At 39.1% G+C, this 21,061-nt stretch overlaps 1 protein-coding gene, 1 long non-coding RNA gene and 2 pseudogenes across 3 annotated transcripts; 1 reads left to right on the forward strand and 3 right to left on the reverse strand.

Annotated features, from left to right (window-relative positions):
- Positions 1-37: 37 nt before the first annotated feature.
- LOC106391037 lies at positions 38-5,513 on the reverse strand (annotated as a pseudogene).
- Positions 5,514-8,561: 3,048 nt separating this feature from the next.
- On the forward strand, positions 8,562-13,226 carry LOC125588952 (annotated as a pseudogene).
- Positions 13,227-13,754: 528 nt separating this feature from the next.
- On the reverse strand, positions 13,755-16,601 carry LOC111198805 (proline-rich protein 27). 2 transcript variants are annotated; one of them, XM_048760953.1, is made up of 6 exons: positions 14,980-15,248; positions 14,828-14,908; positions 14,611-14,757; positions 14,407-14,531; positions 14,247-14,342; positions 13,755-14,181 (listed from the first exon to the last, which is right to left on the reverse strand). In XM_048760953.1, exons 1-4 carry the CDS (start codon positions 15,059-15,061, stop codon positions 14,494-14,496), a joined length of 348 nt encoding a protein of 115 aa, XP_048616910.1. In that variant the 5' UTR covers positions 15,062-15,248; the 3' UTR covers positions 13,755-14,181; positions 14,247-14,342; positions 14,407-14,493. The 2 variants fall into 2 exon arrangements, with proteins under 2 accessions (XP_048616910.1, XP_048616909.1); XM_048760952.1 differs by lacking the exons at positions 13,755-14,181; positions 14,247-14,342 and having other exon boundaries at positions 14,349-14,757; positions 14,980-16,601.
- LOC125588953 lies at positions 13,755-17,205 on the reverse strand. The gene is made up of 2 exons (XR_007325142.1): positions 17,139-17,205; positions 13,755-14,098 (listed from the first exon to the last, which is right to left on the reverse strand). It is a non-coding gene; the product is annotated as an uncharacterized LOC125588953 (long non-coding RNA).
- Between the last annotated feature and the right edge of the window lie 3,856 nt (positions 17,206-21,061).

Below are 21,061 nucleotides of genomic sequence, written 5' to 3' on the forward strand. Positions count from 1 at the left end.
TCCAATTTCACGATTGGTTGCGCCGGAAACTACAATAAAGAAAATTAACTTCTTCTTTTATTGGAGAAATGATAGAAACAACATGAGAAACTTCTTACATTCGTTTTCAAGCATACCCACAATAGACATTAGTAATTTAGTTACAACAAAAGCTATTTCCTGAGTCTCTCTCTCTATTTTAGTTATCGTCATCAGACATGAAAGTTGGTCTTCTTCTGAGAGACTCAAGCACATCCGCCGATGGTCGACCACTCTGTTTACCTCCTCCAAGGCTCGACCTTAGCTTCGGAACGCTCATTGCGCTCAGAGGCGGCGTTGCAGCTCCACCGTTCACTTCTCTCAGTACCGACCTTGCCGCTTTAGCCGCCATTGCATCAGCGGCCGCAGATACCACTCTCGATTCCAATCTCGAATCCCTAACATTCTCCTCCCTTGCTGCTGTTGCTGGTTGCTCTGGTTCGCGGCTTCTATGACTTGTCCCGCAGCCAACCCCTTGGTTAGCCATGGACCTTGCCTTTGCAGCCTCGTGCTTCTGCATATCGTAGACGAGCTTCTTTCTGAAGCTGTTTATCAGCGACGAGCATTTCTTCTATCTCGTTCTTGTAGTCTTTCAGGAGCACACGGAGGCAGTCCATGAGCGAGCCTGTGAGAGGACTGTTCTTGCTCTCCAATAGTCTCTTGAGTTCAATGAAGATTGGAATCGTGTTCTGAATCAAACCCTTCCTAACAGCTTGCGTTATGGCTCTTCCTTTGGCAGCCGCCCCGTTGGAGTCTCCACCTTCTTCTTCCATCTCTACTGTCTCAGACGAAGATCCTCTTGAAACTGATAAACGGATCTCTTTGCACGCCAAGATCTGAAACGCATCCTACACCGCGAGAACAAACACGGTAAGAGAACTCATCGATGGCGACAGGGAAAAAAAAGGGCTCAACAACTTCCAGCTAGATTGGAAGTTACCTGTAGAACTGACTGACCAGTTACATCTTCTATGTTGAGCATTCCATCAGAAGCAGCTGCGAGGACCTCTGCACATAACTTTGCAAATGTGGCCAGAAGATGTTCTGGAGCCATTTGTTTAAGCAGAGTAACGTAGATCTGCATTCTTTTAGACCTAGCTCTTTCATCATTTCCTCTGTAGAACGATTGCAACCAAAAAACACACCCACTAAATCATCCACGCCAAAATGACAAGTTACATATAGAACATTAACTAGGCTATGTATAAGCATAAGACGAGTACCTGATAGAAAAAGCTTGATCCTTTGTTCTTGATTGCTTAGCATCTGAATTATTGTGGCCATTGTGGGCGTGGCAATCGTTTAACACATAAATAGCTTCCACAAAACTGTTGTAAGCTAAAAGTGGTGCCTTGACTATAAGCAAAATGGGGATAATATTAATCAAAATACCACCGATTATACAATAACAGGGAATAAAGGAATGCCTTTCATGGTTGTTCCCAGAGTTTCATACCTTTAAGGATGTTTCCAAATAAAAAGTCTGCAAGTCGACGTATCTTTTCAGATTCATCCACAAGAGATAGAAGGAAGCCAAGGAAAAGAACGCCTCTCCACTTCACATAATCTCTCTGAAATCAAAATAACAAAACCTGCTTATAGGATAGATTTTTCAACAATGGAAGGTGAGGAGTCTGTGGAGAATGGCAATACCTGTAATAACCTTGAGAGAAGTATGAATGTCTGCCTTCTAACAACTTCACAAGGATCCCGAAGACGTTTAGTAATCTTTGGGATGTAACTATTTGGGTACACAAACCATCAGTCTTTGTCATGTAACAATTACGTATTTTTAACATTTGAGAAAAGACTAATGAAATATTAATGTTCTGTGAATAACTTACCACTCTATCATGGCTGTATAGTGAACACAAAAGTCTGTCATCGCCACTACAAGATTGTTACGCAAGGCTGCACAATCACTCTTTTCAAGCTCCTGTAAGAGCAAGGCATCAAGGAGCTCACATAGGTTACAATAAACAGCAGAGATAAAGGAAGCTGCCAGTCACTGAAATTTTCCTTCCCAAAAATAATCGAAATGATAAGTGGGCAGAGAAATCAGCAAAGGCAAATCCACCGACCTGTGCAAAGAGAGGGATATATCTTTTAGCAAGCTTCCCGTCAGCCAAACAAATCTTCGCCATGGTCAACCAAGACTGACTATAGAGAGGAGGAGCTTTCTGCTTCAAGCAAGCATTGGCTTGTGGCAATTTGTTTTTCAGCTTTGAATCAGAACTTCCTGAAGTGATTACAGTATGTAACAACGGAACAATTTTGGTCGTGTCAGCTGAAGGATATATAATGACACAAGATCCAATGGTATATACTGCTGTGATTGCTTTTGATAACTTCTTGGATACAGAGTTCAGTTTCTTGCTTCTCCTACTTCCAAGCATTGCTGGTGTGGCGAAAGAAAGATTATTACTGGAGATCCCCTCGATGTACTTCTCAGTGACCTTAGATGCCTTAGATAAAACTTGTTCTACCCATTTCTTGACAAGCACATCCGACTCCTCCGGGATACGCGCCTTCTTTACGCACAAAGTTTTTAATGCTTTAACATGTGCATCGACCTGTCATTGAATAGCATTTACTAAGATCATGAGACACATGAAACCATACATGGATTAGCGATAAAAAAATCCATCCACAAACCAGTGAATAATATAATCTGATCGATTCAAGCATTCAACAGTTGCACTAAAACCAGGTCCCATTACACAGATGTAGAGGAAAAAAATATATCTATCTGAAGGAATACGTCCAATACAAAACCCAGTATCTTGCTACGCCTTCGAAATTTGATATCATATATGAGATCGAAAAGCTATTAATCCAATGATTACCTCAGCAGAATGCAGGTTAAACTTTTCGATTTTCTTTAGCAAATTGTCGGCCAGATCTGCAGCAGGCTCTGGTGGCAGCTGAAGGGAAACATTGGAGATAGTTTGCAAAAGAAAAACTCGATCCCCAGCCCATGTAGAAGAATTACACTCTACACCCTCTTCATCACCTTGTCCATCTGTTCCTTCTGAAAAGCCGCATCATCAAAAACACACATTCAAGAACTGGTTTACCTAGGGCAGTAGTTACAATTGAAACCACGCTACTAAGAGCAATAAGTAGAGACGTAAGCGAGTTAGTTTAGATGCCGTATAATGAAAACTGGCTAACCTTGCAAGTCATTTTTGTCTAGCAACTGCCAATGATGGTGAAGAAACTCCCATTCGACAGACTTTGGAAGAAAAACTGACACCTCTGAAAGAAGAAACCAAGCCCCGGCAGGAGCTGTCCATTTATTTATTGGCATTGAACGGTTTAACCAGAGTGATTCAGATTCCTTTATGATACTCTGCAGCGCAAGGGCAACTCTTGGTTTCAGTTGCTTCTTCTTGCCCAAACTTACACATATTTTCTTTACCCAAGGGGAAACCTCGCTGTTGCAGAGCTCCCTTAGGAGAACCAAAACTCCTTCTGGAAACAACGCTTCAATGTCTCTGTCTAGATCTTTTGAGCTAGAGCTCCAGTTGTCTGGGAGAGAAGCACTGCCCTGAGAAAGGGAATTTCCCGCTCGCGATATTCTCTCCAGGACTAGTTCATGAAAGACATTCTCGCATTCTTCTTGGATGCTAGTTTCATTGTCCACGACCATCCGAGGGACAGAATGTAACCATTCAGTGGTTACAACTTCATCTGTACATATTCTGAAGGCCTACAGTGAACAGAAAAAGACAATGATTTACATTATCAAATAAAGAAAAGGGAGCGAGAGGCATATGAACAAGTCACTGATTTAACCTATATTTAGAAATAAGTTAGACAAGATTTTAGTACTAGCAAAAGAAACAATTGTTATACGTTCCCTCATTCATCCAAATGACTAAGACGCACAATCATTCATTCATTCATATAGAACATTTCGGCCCTCCAAATTTGGTTTCCTCAAATTTAAGATAGTAAAAGACAAAGCATACTCGTATCAAAGTAAGGGAGAAGGAAGACACTGAGTCACAGAAAACATACCACGGAAAGAGCTGAAATTGCAGCCTTTCTAATACTTATGAGCGGATCAGAACAAGATGTACCCAATGTCTTTAGGATACTAACATGAAAGCAACCACCCAAAAGGGATGTCAATTTTGTAACTAGAAGAAGAGCTGCTCTCCTGGTAGCCGCCTTCTCATCCACACATCTCTTCTTCAAAAGGTCAGTTATTCTACCTTTTCCCTCTGAAGTCTCACCACCAGTAAACCCAAGGGTTTGTTTCAGGATCGACCTACTCCTTCCATCACCAGACAAAAACCCCACAACTTGAGCCAAGTTGGACAAAGCTCGAGCTCTAATTAAAGCGCTTGAATCTGAACACCGCTGCACTAAGGCATTAACACAACCCAATCCCCACGAGTCTTCCACGCTATCCTCTGAACTAATACTTCCAAAGGGGTTTCCTAATGAGCTCATCATCAAAGGTATAAGATCAACAGCTAATATCCTCAGATTAGATTTCCCTTGACCCATCTTCATCACAAAATCAACAAACTCCGATTGGTCCTCAACCTCCATTGCCTTTACTATCTCCAGTATCGCCTCCACAGCAAACCCACGCGGCTCAGCCTTCTCAGGCGCCTTGTGAACCAAAAACTTAGGCAAATTACAAACAACTTTTTTCAACTCAGAGTTATCTTTAGCCAAACCCATAATCTTCCTTGACACAAATCCCAACGCGAAGCTTCTCGCCTGATGCTTCCCCATCAAAAGCAACGGTGTCAAAGACTTCGAAATCTCAGCGGCTGTCAGAGCTCAACACTCCACCCAGAATCCTCCCGCACATTTCCATCAATCGATCGTAATTCAAAACCTAGTAAAGGAATCTCGCTCACAGTCTGTACCAAAGACTTCAAGCTATCGGGAAATCTATCCAAATGAACAAAGCCCAGAACCGAGCCCAGACGCTCCAGCACTCTAAACACCAACTTCGCATCGAACCCACCCTCTTCCGTTTCGTCCCCATCTTCACGCCCTGGGTTTCTAGCGTTCTTCCTCGAACCACCACCGCGTCCTCTCTTCTTCTTGTTCCCTTGAGACGACGCCGCAGCTCCCGAATCCTCCCGGCGACGAGGTTTGAGGTAGCGGCGAATCGATCCCAGCAGAGAGAGAAACGCGACGGGGGAGAAGAAAGTGAAAACGGGGCAGAGAGAGATAGGCCTCGGAGGCTAGAATAGCCAGACGGCCGGATTCAACCGGAGAATCCATGGCGGCGGAACGATGAAGCCGTAGAGGAGAGGCTGACGTAGAACCGATCGAGGATTTCATCGTCGTCTGTGTCGAGGAGAGACTTGAGATCCGCGACGAGTTCGTGGTAGTGGGATTCATCGTCTCCTCCTCCTCCTTCGAATCCTGCGATGATTCTAGCGAGCAAAAGCTCCTCATCCATGGCGAGTGATACTGAGAGGACTTGGGATTCTTAGGGTTTTATGTCACTGTTCAAAACATTTTGGGATTCCCGCGATCTGACTGCTCTTATCGAAATTTAAAATTGAACAAGGAAATAAAGTTAGGGGCAAATTAAAGAATTTGAGACAAAGTAGAGTCCTTGATGCGTAAACTCGGGTTTGGAGGTTACATGCCTGATTAACCCTAGTCTTTTAATTGCGGTTCTTACCTTCGGGTAAGAGACATTTCTTAGTTTTTGCGGTTTTTTATAAAAAAAACTAACAAGCATCTCTTAAATAAGAGATATAACGGCATGATTAACTCTGGTATCTTAGTCGGGGTTTTTAACTCATGATTTGACATTTTTTTTGTTTTTTTTTTTACATTTTTCGGCTAAGAGACGGCTCTTATATCTCTTACCCGAAACTAAAAACCTAAGTTAAGAGACTAAGGTCAATCATGGTCTAAAAGCCGTCTTTTAGCCAAAAAGTGTAAAAATTAAAAATTAAAAAAATATCAAATCATGAGTTAAGAACCCGAGCTTAAAAACCGGAGTTAATCATGCTCTATGGTGTGTACAAACAAGAGTGTATAACCAATATTAGCTGGTACGTAGCTCAAGTAACAGCAAACATAACGTGGTCGACTTTACGATGTTTCAACTCTTTTTGCTTCTTCTCTGTTTTCTCATTTATTCCCATTTCTTACAAAGCATCTGGTTCAGGGCCGTGAATGTGGAGCGGTCGATCAGGGCCCGAATATAAAAATAAAATTCTTAAAAAAAATTTCAACAATATATACATAAATTATAGTTTAAAACTTCAAAATTTAAATACAGTACATACTAATTTAGAGTTTATATAATTTATAACAGAACGTTAAACATATAAAAAATGTTAACATATTCAGTACATGTTAACATATTTAAAGTGTAGTTGTGTGTTGGACGTATGAGTTTAGATACGATACACTTTTACTCTACACTTTTTAAACAATCAGGGTGGTTTTTGTGATGCTGCCCAAAACCAGAGATCGGTTTTGTCGATACAAAAAAAAAAACATGGAGCTTCGACAACTCCTCCGTAACTGTTTCGACTTCAAATTCGAATCCCTCTCATCATAAAAACGCTTTAGGCTCAAGCAAAAGCATTTTGATTCAAATTTAAGTAACCCCACACATTTTGTTTTGCCACTTGATGTAATAGTTTGTTCTCAGCAAGTAAATCGATACAAACCAAATTAATTGTTAATTTGAAACCTTCATTATCAGAGGTATGGCATCATACCTTAACTATATTGCCACATAATCAATCAGAAACTTGGAATATACTTATGTTTTTCATGATTTAGTATAAATACGTAATTTAGGTCCTTGAACATCTTTAAGCAAATCAACTTTTTTGCCGTGCTATAAAAAGAATAAACTATCTGGTCACTGCTTACTTTTACGTGGGTAGATAGAATCTTTAGCTTCCATCAATATAGTATATTGGCATATGCAACATTTCCAGTTCGAAAATATACTTCAAAAGTTGTGGCAATAATGACTTACTTATAGAAAACTCAATGAGTTGAATGATTTCAATTTTGATTACTAATATGTACTGATACTATTACCAAAACAGTAATCATGTATCACAATTTTATATTGTTATAAATCCAAAAGTGCTACAGTATGTATTAATTCACCTTATATAGTAATCTACTACACCAATTTTATGCGTGTGATCAGGACCGTCTCAATTATTTTTTGGGCCCTGTTCAAAAATATTAGCGATATATTTAAAGCATAATGAAATAGCTTTAAAAACTAATAGTTCTATTTATATATATTTAACGTTCTTTTATAAATTATATAAACTCTAAATTAGTCATTACTGTATTTAAATTTTGAAGTTTTAGGCTATAATTTATGTATATATTGTTGAAAATTTCTTTAAAATTTTTATTTTTATATTTAGACCATATTCGACCGCTCCACATGCACGTGCTATTAGACGGCCCTGCGTGTGATAATAAACATTTTCTATCTACTAACTCATGGTAATTTAGTTGTTGAAAGACCCTCTTTAATAACTTATCGACTAGACTCTTTAAAAATTAAGCTCAGAGAAGAAAGACGGTTGAAGAAAACCCGAGAGAAAAAACATATGAAAAGATCTACTGACTTCTCTCGGTAATTAGGGAGGAAGACATTCAAAGGAGCATTCATTCAAATACACGAAATCAGCAAAGAATTTGAGTTTATAGAGAAAGTCGTTTCTCATATGGTTTATTGTTTTGAGCTGATTTTGATAGTTTTTCTTTGTAATTGAAAGATATCTCTGTAATAAACGTTTTTCAATTAAATAAACTCAACACATTCATATTTTCATATGGAATAAGCTGAGTTTAGATTCCACAAGAAGAAGAGATTTCCGATAGTATAGATTTCTCCAAGGTCAGAATTAGCAGCATGAAATGAAATGTGTGTGAGAAATGGATGCTCATGGCTTAGATCAATGCAATGTATAAAAACATTGGGGGGCAAATCAAACATTTTATGAAAGTTAAGGGGGTTCTTATTAGTTACTTAAAAAATTGGTAGATGTTTCGAATGGTTGTTTGTTGTTGTTAATTAATAATAATAATAGTACCTTGTCAAATCACCTTGGTCTCTCTCTCTCTCTCTCTCTCTCTGCCCCGGCATCGCTTACGGGATAGGCGACGAAAATTTGAATCAGATTCGCCTCTCTTCTCTCTCTCTCTCTCTCTCTCTCCATACCCAAACAATACGTCTCGCTTAGGGTTCCTTCCTCCCTCCCATAGATCTGATCGTTTCCCGAGAAAACTCCAGATCACACAGATCAGGTAACCTTTCCTTGTAACACCTGAGATTCATCGACATTTTTGCACCATTCTCTGATGAAAGCTGAATCCATCGATTGAATTTCAGATTCCGAAGGAGAGTGAATCAAGTTTCCAGGTGTTAGTCGCAGCTTCCTCTCCTCATGGTGAGTTTTCGCAATCGATTTCTCATTAGACGGAAACTTGTTGCTGATGATGTTATCACTATTGACTGTGGCTTTTGTTTTGGAGGAAGAGTCGTTGTTGCTCTGGCTCCTCAACGAAGATCACAGCGCCTCATGGGCGGCCATATGCAGCAGAGTAATGCTGCTGCGGCTGCGACGGCGTTGTACGATGGAGCTCTTAACAATGCGCAGGACCTGGAAACGAGGCTGGGGATGCCGTCATGGCGCGGTGGCTCCAGTCCGCTGGTTTACAGCATCTTGGGTCTCCTGTTGCTTCCGCAGGTACTGATCAGCGTCATCTCCCGAACCTTCTCATGCAGGTAGTAACTTCTTCCTTTAGATTCTTGCATATACTTTTATATGGTTTCTTTAGTATGCTCAATTCTTAGCTCTATATGTTTGTGATCAGAGCATGTATCATTCTTAATTATAAAGTTTTGGGTATATTTTTTCTGCTAAAGCTTCTAAATGTGTGGAAGTAGGATTCTTAACTGTGTGTCATGTCCATTGGGTTCTATACATGTGATCATCGTTTTGGTCATTTTTTCTGTTTTCAGTGGACAACTCCTTTATGATATATTATTTTGTATTAGGGTTATGGAGCACAAACTGCTGAAGAGAAGCAAAGACTTTTCAAATTAATGAGAAATCTTAATTTGAATGGGTAATCTGCTTCTGAGCCGTATACACCCACTGGTCAAACATCAGCAGCTATGCCCCCTTCAGATGGGTTTTATTCACCTGAGTTGAGAGGTGACTTTGGAGCTGGCTTGCTAGATCTTCACGCAATGGATGACACAGAGCTGCTGTCCGAGGTATGTTTGCAAGGGAAATTAAATCACATAACTTTATTATTTTTGCCGGTTTGTGACCACATACGGTAGGATGAGGAATATCTTTGAGCTCTATCTTGGTTGTTGCTACTTTTTTTTTTGTTAACACCCCCTTTACAATCTTTTATTGACGCTCACCTACCGGCTATGTATGATTCAGCCCCATTATAATCATCTTTTGGACATAAACTTAGTCGGCTTTTGATTTGGGACCTGGATACCGTTGTTAGTCAACATAATTACTACTGTTGTGAAACTTATCATATAGATATTGAAGTTAATTACTTGTTCAAGTAATTCATTAACTTAGAGGAGCTATTGCAATAAAAAGGAGTCGGGAATGTGGTCTGTTTGGTGGAATTTTTCTTTCATTTTCCGCTGCTTAATGATAATTATTTCATCGTAATAGTCACCAACTCATTGATTTCTGAACCGTTTGAGCCATCGCCTTTCATGCCAAGTGTCAATCAGGCTTTTGAAGAAGATTTCAGTGTGCCAGCTAACCAGCAACAGCGACAAGAACAGGACGCTGAACCTTCGAGCCCATTTCCTAGGAGTGAAAAAGAAAGTAGTGGAAGAGAGAACAGTGTAGCCAAAATAAGAGTAGTGGTATGGCATTTCTTTCGATCTTGTTACCTGGTTTCCCACTGCTTGGTTGTAATTCAAGCAATGGTCGTCATCACTGGAGAACTATACATATTTACATATTTATTCAGGTAAGGAAGAGACCGCTGAATAAAAAGGAAACCGCTAAAAAGGAGGACGATATCATCACTGTCTCTAATAATTCTTTGACCGTTCACGAGATCAAATTGAAGGTTCGTGTGTGCGCTACATTAAAAGATAACATGACATCCATGATTCAGTTCAACGAGATGAAAGGTCATAGACCCTCTTCATTTTATGTTTCTTTTTCTGATATTGAATGAAACTTAATCTTTGTTGGTGCAGGTGGATTTGACTGCATATATGGAAAAACATGAGTTTTGCTTTGATGCTGTTCTGGGTGAGCATGTTTCAAATGACGAGGTAATTTAATAGCCTTAAGGAATTGAAATCTACCGGCAACCCTAGTGGGGTGCGTTATTGTACTTCAAGATGCGAGATAACATAGATTAGTTTTAAAATAAACTAACCATGTGAACTTTAAATTATAGTCTAGCATTCCTGTTCGTCCACCTTTTTTCTAGTTTGATTTCCATTTTAAGCTGTGTTATATATTCTAAAGTTGTTTACTGTTCCCTTGATCAGGTGTATCGGGTCACGATAGAGCCAATTATTCCCACGATTTTTCAAAGAACCAAAGCTACCTGTTTTGCATATGGTCAAACAGGTACATAATTATACTTTTGCCATGGGAATTATTTCTTAGGTCAATGTTATTGTAATAAGTCTAGTATTCCTATCGCCTTTTACTTTATACTCGTTAATATTATCTTTTTGCTTCTGTGACCTTGATAATGTTTTGCTTTAATTAGGTAGCGGTAAGACATTCACAATGAAACCACTGCCTATACGGGCCCGTTCAAGATCTTATGAGGATGTTGAGTCAACCAGTATATCGTGATCAGAGGCTTAAGTTGTGGCTCAGTTATTTCGAGATATATGGTGGAAAGCTCTACGATCTTCTCTCCGAGAGAAAGTTAGTGTTTCTTTTTCTGTTCTCATATCTTTTAAATGGCACATTTGGTATTATGAGTTTTTTTTTGGAAAAATGCCGCTGGACAAAAACGTCAACAGCTTGAGCTGGCACATTCAAATTTATTTTCTTCATTTGTATGCCATTGGACATTGTAGTATATATATTTACTCTTCTATCAGTCTCCATACTCTAATACTGTTTGCATGTTTTAGAAATGCATGTGAATAGTTGGCTGACTAATAAGTTGTTGCTGAGCAGGAAACTTTGTATGCGAGAAGATGGTAGACAACAAGTTTGCATTGTTGGCCTGCAAGAGTTTGAAGTTTCGGATATTCAAATCGTAAAGGATTATATCGATAAAGGGAGTGCTTCAAGGAGCACAGGATCAACTGGCGCCAATGAGGAATCTTCTAGATCACATGCTATTTTGCAGCTTGTTGTCAAAAAGCATGTGGAGGTGAAAGAAACTCGACGAAATAATAATGATAATAACGAATCACGAGGGAAAGTTGTTGGGAAGATTTCTTTCATTGATCTTGCTGGCAGTGAAAGAGGTGCAGACACCACAGACAATGACCGCCAGACAAGGTAAGATCATCTTTGTCATCTGTTAAAAGAGTATTGACCTCCCCATCTATGTAGAACTTAGGTTTAAAATGATTGTTTGGCCTCATGGATAAAGTAAATCTACCTTCTACCGTCAGGATGACTACTCTTGATCTGAACTGTTCTTTTTAACTATGGTTGTTTCTTAGGATTGAAGGTGCAGAAATCAATAAGAGTCTCTTAGCTCTCAAAGAATGTATCCGCGCGCTGGACAATGACCAGCTACATATTCCATTCCGTGGAAGCAAACTAACTGAAGTGCTCCGTGACTCATTTGTTGGAAACTCAAGAACTGTGATGATTTCTTGCATCTCTCCAAACGAAGGATCATGCGAACATACCCTAAATACATTAAGATACGCCGATCGGTATGTTTTTGATGAGCTAAAAACCTTTCTGAGATAACTCTCGGTTTCATCTCTTGAACTCATGTCTGTAATTTACTAATTTTACAACAGGGTTACAAGTCTATCTAAAAGTGGAAATAGCAAGAAGGATCAAACCTATAACTCGTTGCCGCCAGCTAATAAGGATGCGTCTTTGGCTTCTTCTCAACTAGCTTCAAACGATGCAGAAGATGTTTTTGAGCCTCCGCAGGAATATAATGCATAGGAGACAGGGAGAAGGGTAGAGAAAGACAACAGCTACTCTACTTCGGGTATTGAATTCAAGCAGCCTACAAATTACCCATCTTCATATCCGGTCAGCTTTAAAGAAGAAAGTGGAATTCTTTTGGCGGCGGCTCCACCAGTCAAAGGATTCAGTCATCTTCTTATTCTCAAGACGCTTCAGATCAGGAAGAAAAAGTGAAGAAGGTATCACCGACTCGTAGGAAAGTTCCCCGGGAGGAAAAACCAGAAAGATATCTAAACTTGTCAAAAAGAGATTCCATCAGTGCGTCTGATGTTCCTGCGACGATAAACTTCAGACAGCTCAATAGTACTACCGCCAGTCGGAACACGAACGATGGTTCTTCAAGGCAATATGAAACAATAACGGAGCCACCTTCTCCTGATGAAAACATCAGTGCACTGCTTGAGGTAATAACCCCATCTGGTTCCAGGGAATGTAATGAATTTTGCAAAATTAAGAAATCTGTACTGCGGTTTAATTATAATTGGGTTTTGATCTCTGGCAGGAGGAAGAGGCCTTAATTACAGCACACAGAAAAGAAATCGAGGATACGATGGAGATTGTTCGCGAGGTACAAAATAAAGCCATTCACCTACTTTGTTATTGGCTTATGTCTTTTGGTTATTGCAACATTGTATTGGGTTTGAGCAGGAAATGAAATTACTAGCGGAGGTGGATCGGCCAGGGAGCATGATTGACAACTATGTGACACAACTGAACTTTGCCTTGTCCCGTAAAGCAGCTGGGCTCGTAAGCCTTCAAGCCCGTCTAGCTCGGTTCCAACACCGTCTGAAAGAACAAGAGATCCTTAGCCGGAAGAGAGTTCCGCGCTAGAAAAAAAAGGGAATGAAGTTAGTTTTTGTTCCAGCCAGGTGATCTTTTCTTCTACTAATGCACACGACTCTTCCATCCTCATGTTTTTGTGAATTGGGGAATGTGTTTTTCTTTTCAATTTGTTTCATTTTGTGTTTTTTTTTGTCCTTTGTCAACATTTGTATCCAATGTCTTCTACAAACTTATTGATGATGAAATGTTGATTGAAGTTCGTTATACTGACTCTGACATAGTAGCAGTCATGTGGAACTCTTATACATAAAACAGTTCGTTGTATATTTGTAACACATTTGTGTACAGTATTTGGGGTAAATTGTGAAGCTCGTTTGTTTATGTGTCCTATCTGGTATAATAGTTGGTCGTGATACATAGAACATGGATGTCGTGTAGTTAAGATTAACTCTTTTTATAAAAGAAAGTTAAAATTGAACCTGGTCGACACTTTCATAATTTGAAAACTTGTCATAAATATTTGGAAGAATATACTATAAACAGATTAAAAAAAAAAAAAAAAGGATGCTAAAGATGACATTTTTGGTGGGTATTGGATAGACTTTCCATTGCCCAACATATTGGATAGACAAAAACATCCATGCACCATTCTCCTAATAAATCGTCGTAAACAAAACTTTTCTCTGTTGATGTTTCTTGTAGCTCAAGGAATACACTATCTACAACAGTGCAAACCTAAATCATTGACGGTAATGCAATTCGTATTTGATTCCAAAGTCTTAAAAAGGAAAATATTAATGGCGTATTATTAAAACAAGTGAATGCATGCTAGTATTCCAAAGTCTTAAGAAAAACGACGCCATGAGATTGGTAAAACAAACGATATTCGATCAACCGAGGACGCCATCGTCCCCGCCTCCATCTCCGCCGTCGTCCCCGCTTCCATCTCCGCCGTCGTCCCCGCTTCCATCTCCGCCGTCGCCCCCGCCTCCATCTCCTCCCTGTTTCCCCATTTCTGCCGCAGCCTCAATCACCTCCAGAAAGTATTTCTCGAGAGACATCCGTGCTCTACGAGACTTGGCTCTCTCGTGAGCCGAACGGTTCTGCAGACGTTGACTCTGTCTTCGGTGGGGCACCTTAACTCCAAGGGCACGAGCAAGGAGAGCCGGGTCAACCTCCCCTAATGCAAGTATCCACGGCTGAGCCACCACCTCAAGAGCTGAACAAAAGAGAGAAAGAGAGTCACCAATTAGAGAGAGAGAGAGAGAGAGAGAGATTTTTTACCGGCGACCGGAGCCACGGCGACTGGAGCCACGGCGACATCTTCCTCCGCCTCCACCGGAATTGGAGGAGTAAGGAGAGCACGGAGAGCACGGAGACCTGAACAAAAGAGAGAGAGAGAGTCAGAGAGAGAGAGAGAGAGAGTCAGAGAGAGAGATCTTACCAGCGACAGCAGCTTCCTCCGCCTCCACCGGATTTGGAGGAGCAAAGAGAGCAAGGAGAGCCGGATCAATCTCCCCAAATGCTAGTATCAACGGCTGAAGTGGATCCGATCCACAACCTCAAGAGCTGAACAAAAGAGAGAGAGAGAGAGTCACCAATTAGAGAGAGAGAGAGAGAGAGAGAGAGAGAGAGAGAGATTTCTTACCGGCGACCGGAGCCACGGCGACGGGAGCCACCGCGACGGGAGCCACCGCGACTGGAGCCACGGCGACTGGAGCCACGGCGACTGGAGCCACGGCGACATCTTCCTCCGCCTCCACCGGAATTGGAGGAGTAAGGAGAGCACGGAGACCTGAACAAAAGAGAGAGAGAGAATCACCAAGTCACCACGAGAGAGAGAGAGAGAGAGAGAGAGATCTTACCGGCGACAGCTTCCTCCGCCTCCACACGATTTGGAGCCATCACGACGGCGACAGCTTCCTCCGCCTCCACCGGATGTGGAGCTTCAAAAAAAGACGCGAGTTAACGATATTTACACCAAGGAAGAGGATATATAAGATCTGTACGCACGTACCTTCTTCCACGCTCGTACGCATGATGACTGCTGATGAGTCACCAGCAGCTTCTTCAGCAAACGCATCCTTCAAGTTGCTCATCTTTTTTGGATTCAATCGAAAGAGAGAATTGCTCTGTTTTTCTTTTCAGAGGGAAAAGTTTTACTAACCGCTTTCATTTGTCTCTCTCATGCTCACGCGTTTTATTGCTCGATACATCTTTTTTGGCACGCGCTCGATACATCTTTTTTTTTGCACGCGCTCGGTACGGACCTTTTTGTTTCTTGCATGACACGCACACTTTTTTTTTTTTTTTTTAAATGCAGACAATAAAGACTAATGTGGATCCTTTTAGATTTTGCAAAACAATTTAGTATGGAAAATGATATGACGTGAGGGCAGTGAAACTATAGTTTTCAACTTTAAACGTCTAACCAATGCTGCTGGTTTCTGATAGCTAGCCAAAATGGTCCACTTCTAAGCTAATACATGATCAGTATTTTTGGGGGGTGTGGAAAGATCGACATGCTAGCTCATACTCTCATTTTGCAGTTGACGAGTTTAGCAACCTCTTTGCAAATATGAGAAAATAATTCTTAAAAAAAATAAGATATTTTTTTAATCATTATTCTTTATCTGAAAACATATTCCTTGTACTCTTTTCGTCGTTTTGTTTCGTTGCAGACCCCCCACGTGCATCTTTCTCTCTCCTAACAATCTACACAGCACCAAAAAATAGCTTTTGGTATTATATATTTGATCTCAAGAAATTGTACATGTTGTCACATTATTATTTTGGTAAAATATTGCCACATTATTTTGCCAAAGCTAACCATATAACAACGTTTGGCAGAGTCCACAATAAGTCTAAAACACACCTGGGTAATTTTTCACGACAAAGTTTACGGAAGTAGACAAAACTTCCACGCACCATTCTCGTCATAAATTGTGATCATTCAGAATCAGATCACATATATATATACATATATATATCCAATGATTTGTTAACAGTAAGTTAGCTCGCGAGTGATGCCGAAGAAAATCTCTTTGTTGTTTCCAAGTACAAAGCGTCTGCGCTATACAGGCAGCAGCATCACGTTTTTATGATCGGGTTATTCTATGTCAGTTTTTATTTGTATTTGATGGTCTACTAATTAAGATATAATTGTGGTACTAGTAATAAGGCGCCATCTGATTTAAAAATGTAAAACTATAACATATATAATATATTTGTTAAATTTATATAGTATTTACGTATAAAATAATTATTAAAAACTTTTGAAAGATCACATACAACAACAAACGTATCACGTATATGCATATGAAGTTATAAATTCTACTTATTTCTTACTTACGTATCTTTTGTTTCTTGCATGAAACTCACACATTTTTGTTTAAAAAGAAAAAAAAAACATTTTAAAAGTTGCAGGCAATAAAGACTTATGTGGAACTTTGAGATTTTGCAAAACAATAAGTATGCAAAACTTCCTATCCATGTTTTTCGATTTCTATATTTTTCTCTTATGTTTTGAGGGCTTGCAATGGTAGAGCGGACTCCTTGGCGAAATCTGCTCATCATATTGCCTCCCCTGCTTTGTACTAAACTTTTTAAGCTTATGAAATCTATAAGTTGCCCCCAAAAAAAAGATGTCATGCATGTCATATAAATTAGCTCTAAAAATTATAACATGTTTTTAGAAAATATCATGCATGAAAGAGTACAAATCTTCACGTTATAGTATATAGACATATCTACGGTCGTATTTGATAAACTATATCTTGAAGAAAATTAATGTCCAGTGGTGAATCGGACTTCCTTTTTCCAGATAATCAGACACAAAGGTTAAAGTGCAGGCATAAAACATGAAAATTGTGTGCATTTTAATTTAAATTACTGTTCATTACTAGTTTTTCAGAATGTTTATGCTACTGTCCTTTTCCCACATATTATTTCCTTGTTACGGTCAGACCTTTGCTACGAACCTTGTTTAAGTTGTTACATGCATCAAGAAGAAACTAAGCTTTCAAATACTCCTAGACCGGTAGACCATCTTTAACGAACAACAACGAGAAAGAGAATGCGTGCTTGATACCAATACAAGAACACACGATTAAACTCTATAAAATATCATAGAGTTGAACGGTTCTGCAGACGTTGATTCTGTCTTCGGTGGGGCACCTTAACTCCAAGGGCACGAGCAAGGAGAGCCGGGTCAACCTCCCCTAATGCAAGTATCCACGGCTGAGCCACCACCTCAAGAGCTGAACAAAAGAGAGAAAGAGAGTCACCAATTAGAGAGAGAGAGAGAGATCTCAAGAAACTGTACATATTAACACGTTATTATTCTTTCTTTCTTTTTCTTTTGGTGCAAACGTTATTATTATTTGGTAAAATATTGCCGTAATATTTTGTCAAATATAACAAAATTTTCATACTCGACTGAACAATAATAAGTCTAGCTAGAAACACCTGGGTAAAATTTTTCATGACAGTTTAGAGAAGTAGACAAAAGCGTCTATTAATACATGACATTTATTAATTAATAAATGTGATTTCACTTCTTCTTTATCATTCCCAAAATTAAATCTGAGGGAATTCACACAGAAAAAAAACACAATTATACAAAGAAACACTAAATTGCATAAAATTAGAAGAAAAAAAAGGTTTTAAATATCGTTATCATATTAAAAAAAAAAGGAGAGTTTCATTTCTTGCATGTCACGTATACAGACATGATTACAAATTCATGTTATCTGCTTTAATCTTACCCGTTCATATAATCAACGATCAACATTTATTCTGCAAGGAGAGGCAACAGATTGTGCAAGATTTTGCTTAACCGCTTTGGCTCTCTCTCTCCCCTCTCACGCGTTTCACTGGTCGTTTACATGCACGCGCTCAAGGAGCTTATTTGATGTGTGGGCTCCATTATCAAAGAATTATTAAAAACTTTTGAAAGATCACATACAACAACAAACGTATCACGTATCACGTATGCGCATATCTATCTATATATATAAAGTTGGATTTTTCCCTTCTTATGACATATGGAAGGGGGGTTTGTTGACATGTGTCTTCATGTTTTTTTTGTATTTAAATTCTTCTTCTTTTAAATTATTACAATTTTCTCCATCAATTTCTAATTGTGTATTATCTAATCATTCTCACACTTATTGGTCTCTAAAATTCAAGAAATAAATAAACTAATATAAATATATTTTAAATATTTAATTTATTCACACCTAAAAATAGCAAGACTTTTCATCATTTTATTATTTTTTACTAATTTTTATTATTTCATTTACAAATTATATTTATTTCACTATTAGTATCATAAGATAATTAAATTAAGAATAAGAAACTAGACAACCAACACATAAACTAAGAAAGCGTGCCAAAGGGAGAATAATAATCGAAAGGCCAAAACCACCAAAAAGAAGGAAAATATATGCCTAAAACACCGGAATCACAACCAGTAGCTAAAAAGTAAGAAACACCTCACAAACTAAACAAGAACATAGAAGACGACATGCAACTGGAAAACTACAAAGCTCTGGATAGAAGGGACCAAAGCTCCAAGAGATTAACTCCGCACACATATACCAAGAAAAACATGGAAAGAAAAGAAACAACTTGAGAGACGGAGAAAGGAAGACAACCACCAAAAAATCAGAGACTAAACTTGAGACCAGAAATAACCTTCCAAGCCCACATAGCATACACGAACGAAAACATTATCCAAATCTCGAGTGGCAAACATGGTGAAAGGGAGAGCCACCAGAGATGCGATGAAAGCTGCAAAGAGATGCAAGAATAGAGAGGGAAAGGGAGACATAGCGAAATCAGAAAACTATGGAGCCGTCCTCGAGCTATGAAAGAGAGCATAGAAGTCAGAACACCAAAAACTAGATCTTGAAAACCAAAACTAACAGAGACTATTGACGGTAAGCCAACGACGAGGAATATAAAATCAAAAACGAATAAACTCTTACTCAACCAAGGAGATGCAGTTCCTAACATCAGCTGAAATCTAAGAAAAAAGAGGAGCAGTCAATATTGTCTGGAACAGCCTACAATGCCATGGGAAGAAACCGAACAACTGAAAACTCATAAACCCGATCTGCAACAAATACCATATAATCTCATAGGTGAAGAAGGCAAGAAGAACAAGAGAAGAATGTGAGTCTTTTTCCGGTGATGGTGAGAAGCACCGCACACCAAAAATGTAACAAAATACATAGACGGTGAGGGCTCAAGTTTAAAATATGGGGAGAGGGCAAAAAACATCTTAAAAGTTATAATTTTCAAAAATATGAAAAAAATATAATACAATTTTGACGATGAAACCGTTAATCTTAGAATCAACAAATGCGTAGATGCAAAGTTATTGAAATTCAATATTAGTTTACGTTAGAGGCTCATTTGACTACTAACAAGTACTATACACACAACAACACATTATTAAAAAAAAAAAGCAAAATATATTAACTTATCACCTACAACATAACACACTAAAAACATAAAAAAATCTTAACAAATAAAAACGACAACATAATTACATTATCCAAAAAAAATCATGCTCTTAGCAATAATAAAACAATATTCCGCGCGAAGCGCGTACACCCCCCTAGTGAAGTTATAAATTCTACTTATTTCTTACTTGCGTTGTTGGATAATTCCAATTAACTTGAGGAGCAAGTTAACTCATTAAAGTGAAGTTTGATGGGTTAAGTAAAAAGGAAAACATATCGAGCTTAGGAATGTTTCCATATTATTATTAGGAAAAGATGTAGCTTCACCCTTAGGAAAAGATGTAGCTTCTTCCTATATAAAGAGTCTCATAAAGAGATGTTCCATCAAGAGAAACACATTGAAAGATTTAATTTTGAAAGAGTTTCTAAATCTAATAAGAAGAGAAGTTCTTATAATCTTTGTGTTTGTGCAACTTTAATTGGTATCAGAGCTCCAGGTTTTGAAGGTCGTTTACAAGAGGAGTTGTAACTTCGATCAAAACATGGGAGACGATTCTCAAGCACGTGATAAAGGTCTTGAGATGAAGAAGGACATACGATGTCCGATGCTAACATCGACCAACTACACCGTATGGTCGATGCGAATGAAAGTGATTCTTCGTTTATACGAAGTTTGGGATACGATTGATCCAGGGAGTAACGATGCAAAGAAGAACAATATGGCGATTGCTCTAATCTTTCAATCAGTCCCGGAGGCGCTAATACTTCAGATTGGAGAACATGATACATCGAAGAAGATTTGGGAAGCTATAAAATCCCGTAACCTAGGCGCTGATCGCGTGAGAGAAGCAAGGTTACAAACTTTGATGTCTGAGTTCGACAAACTGAAGATGACAGACACAGACACGGTGGATGACTACGCAGGAAAACTTTCAGGCTTAGCATCGAGAGCAGCCGCGTTAGGAGAGATAATGGAAGCATCAAAGCTGGTAAAGAAGTTTTTGAAGGGACTTCCAAGAACGAAGTTCATTCACATCGTAGCTTCGTTAGAACAAGTGTTGGATCTAAATTCAACAGGATTCGAAGACATTGTTGGGAGATTGAAGGCTTTCGAAGAACGCATCAAAGAAAAAACCCAAGATGAAGATCAAACGAAGCTAATGTTTGTAAAGAATGATGCACAAGGTCGTGGAAGCCATAGCAACTCGCGAGGAAGAGGCAGAGGTAGAGGTTATGGTGGAAGAGGAAGAGGACGAGGAAGGTCTAATGGTTCTGATGGTCATAACAAAGGAGGAGAAGCTTCGGACAAGACCAAGAAGGACTACTCTAAGGTTAGATGTTGGCGATGCGACAAGATGGGGCACTTCGTGTCACATTGTCCTACACGACCAAGAGAAGAAGCTAACCTAACGGAAACACAAGAAGCAGATGCATTATATATGCATGAAGTAGTATTCCTCAACGAAGAGAGAGTGTTTCCTAAGAGGTTTGATGAATGCGATGGAAATACGAGTATATGGTACCTTGACAATGGTGCAAGTAACCATATGACAGGCAAGACAGAGTTCTTCTCAAACCTAGATGAGAGCATCAAAGGCAAAGTCAAATTCGGTGATGGATCAAACGTCG

The sequence above is a fragment of the Brassica napus genome, chromosome C6 (assembly GCF_020379485.1).
Source record: "Brassica napus cultivar Da-Ae chromosome C6, Da-Ae, whole genome shotgun sequence".
NCBI lineage: Eukaryota > Viridiplantae > Streptophyta > Magnoliopsida > Brassicales > Brassicaceae > Brassica > Brassica napus.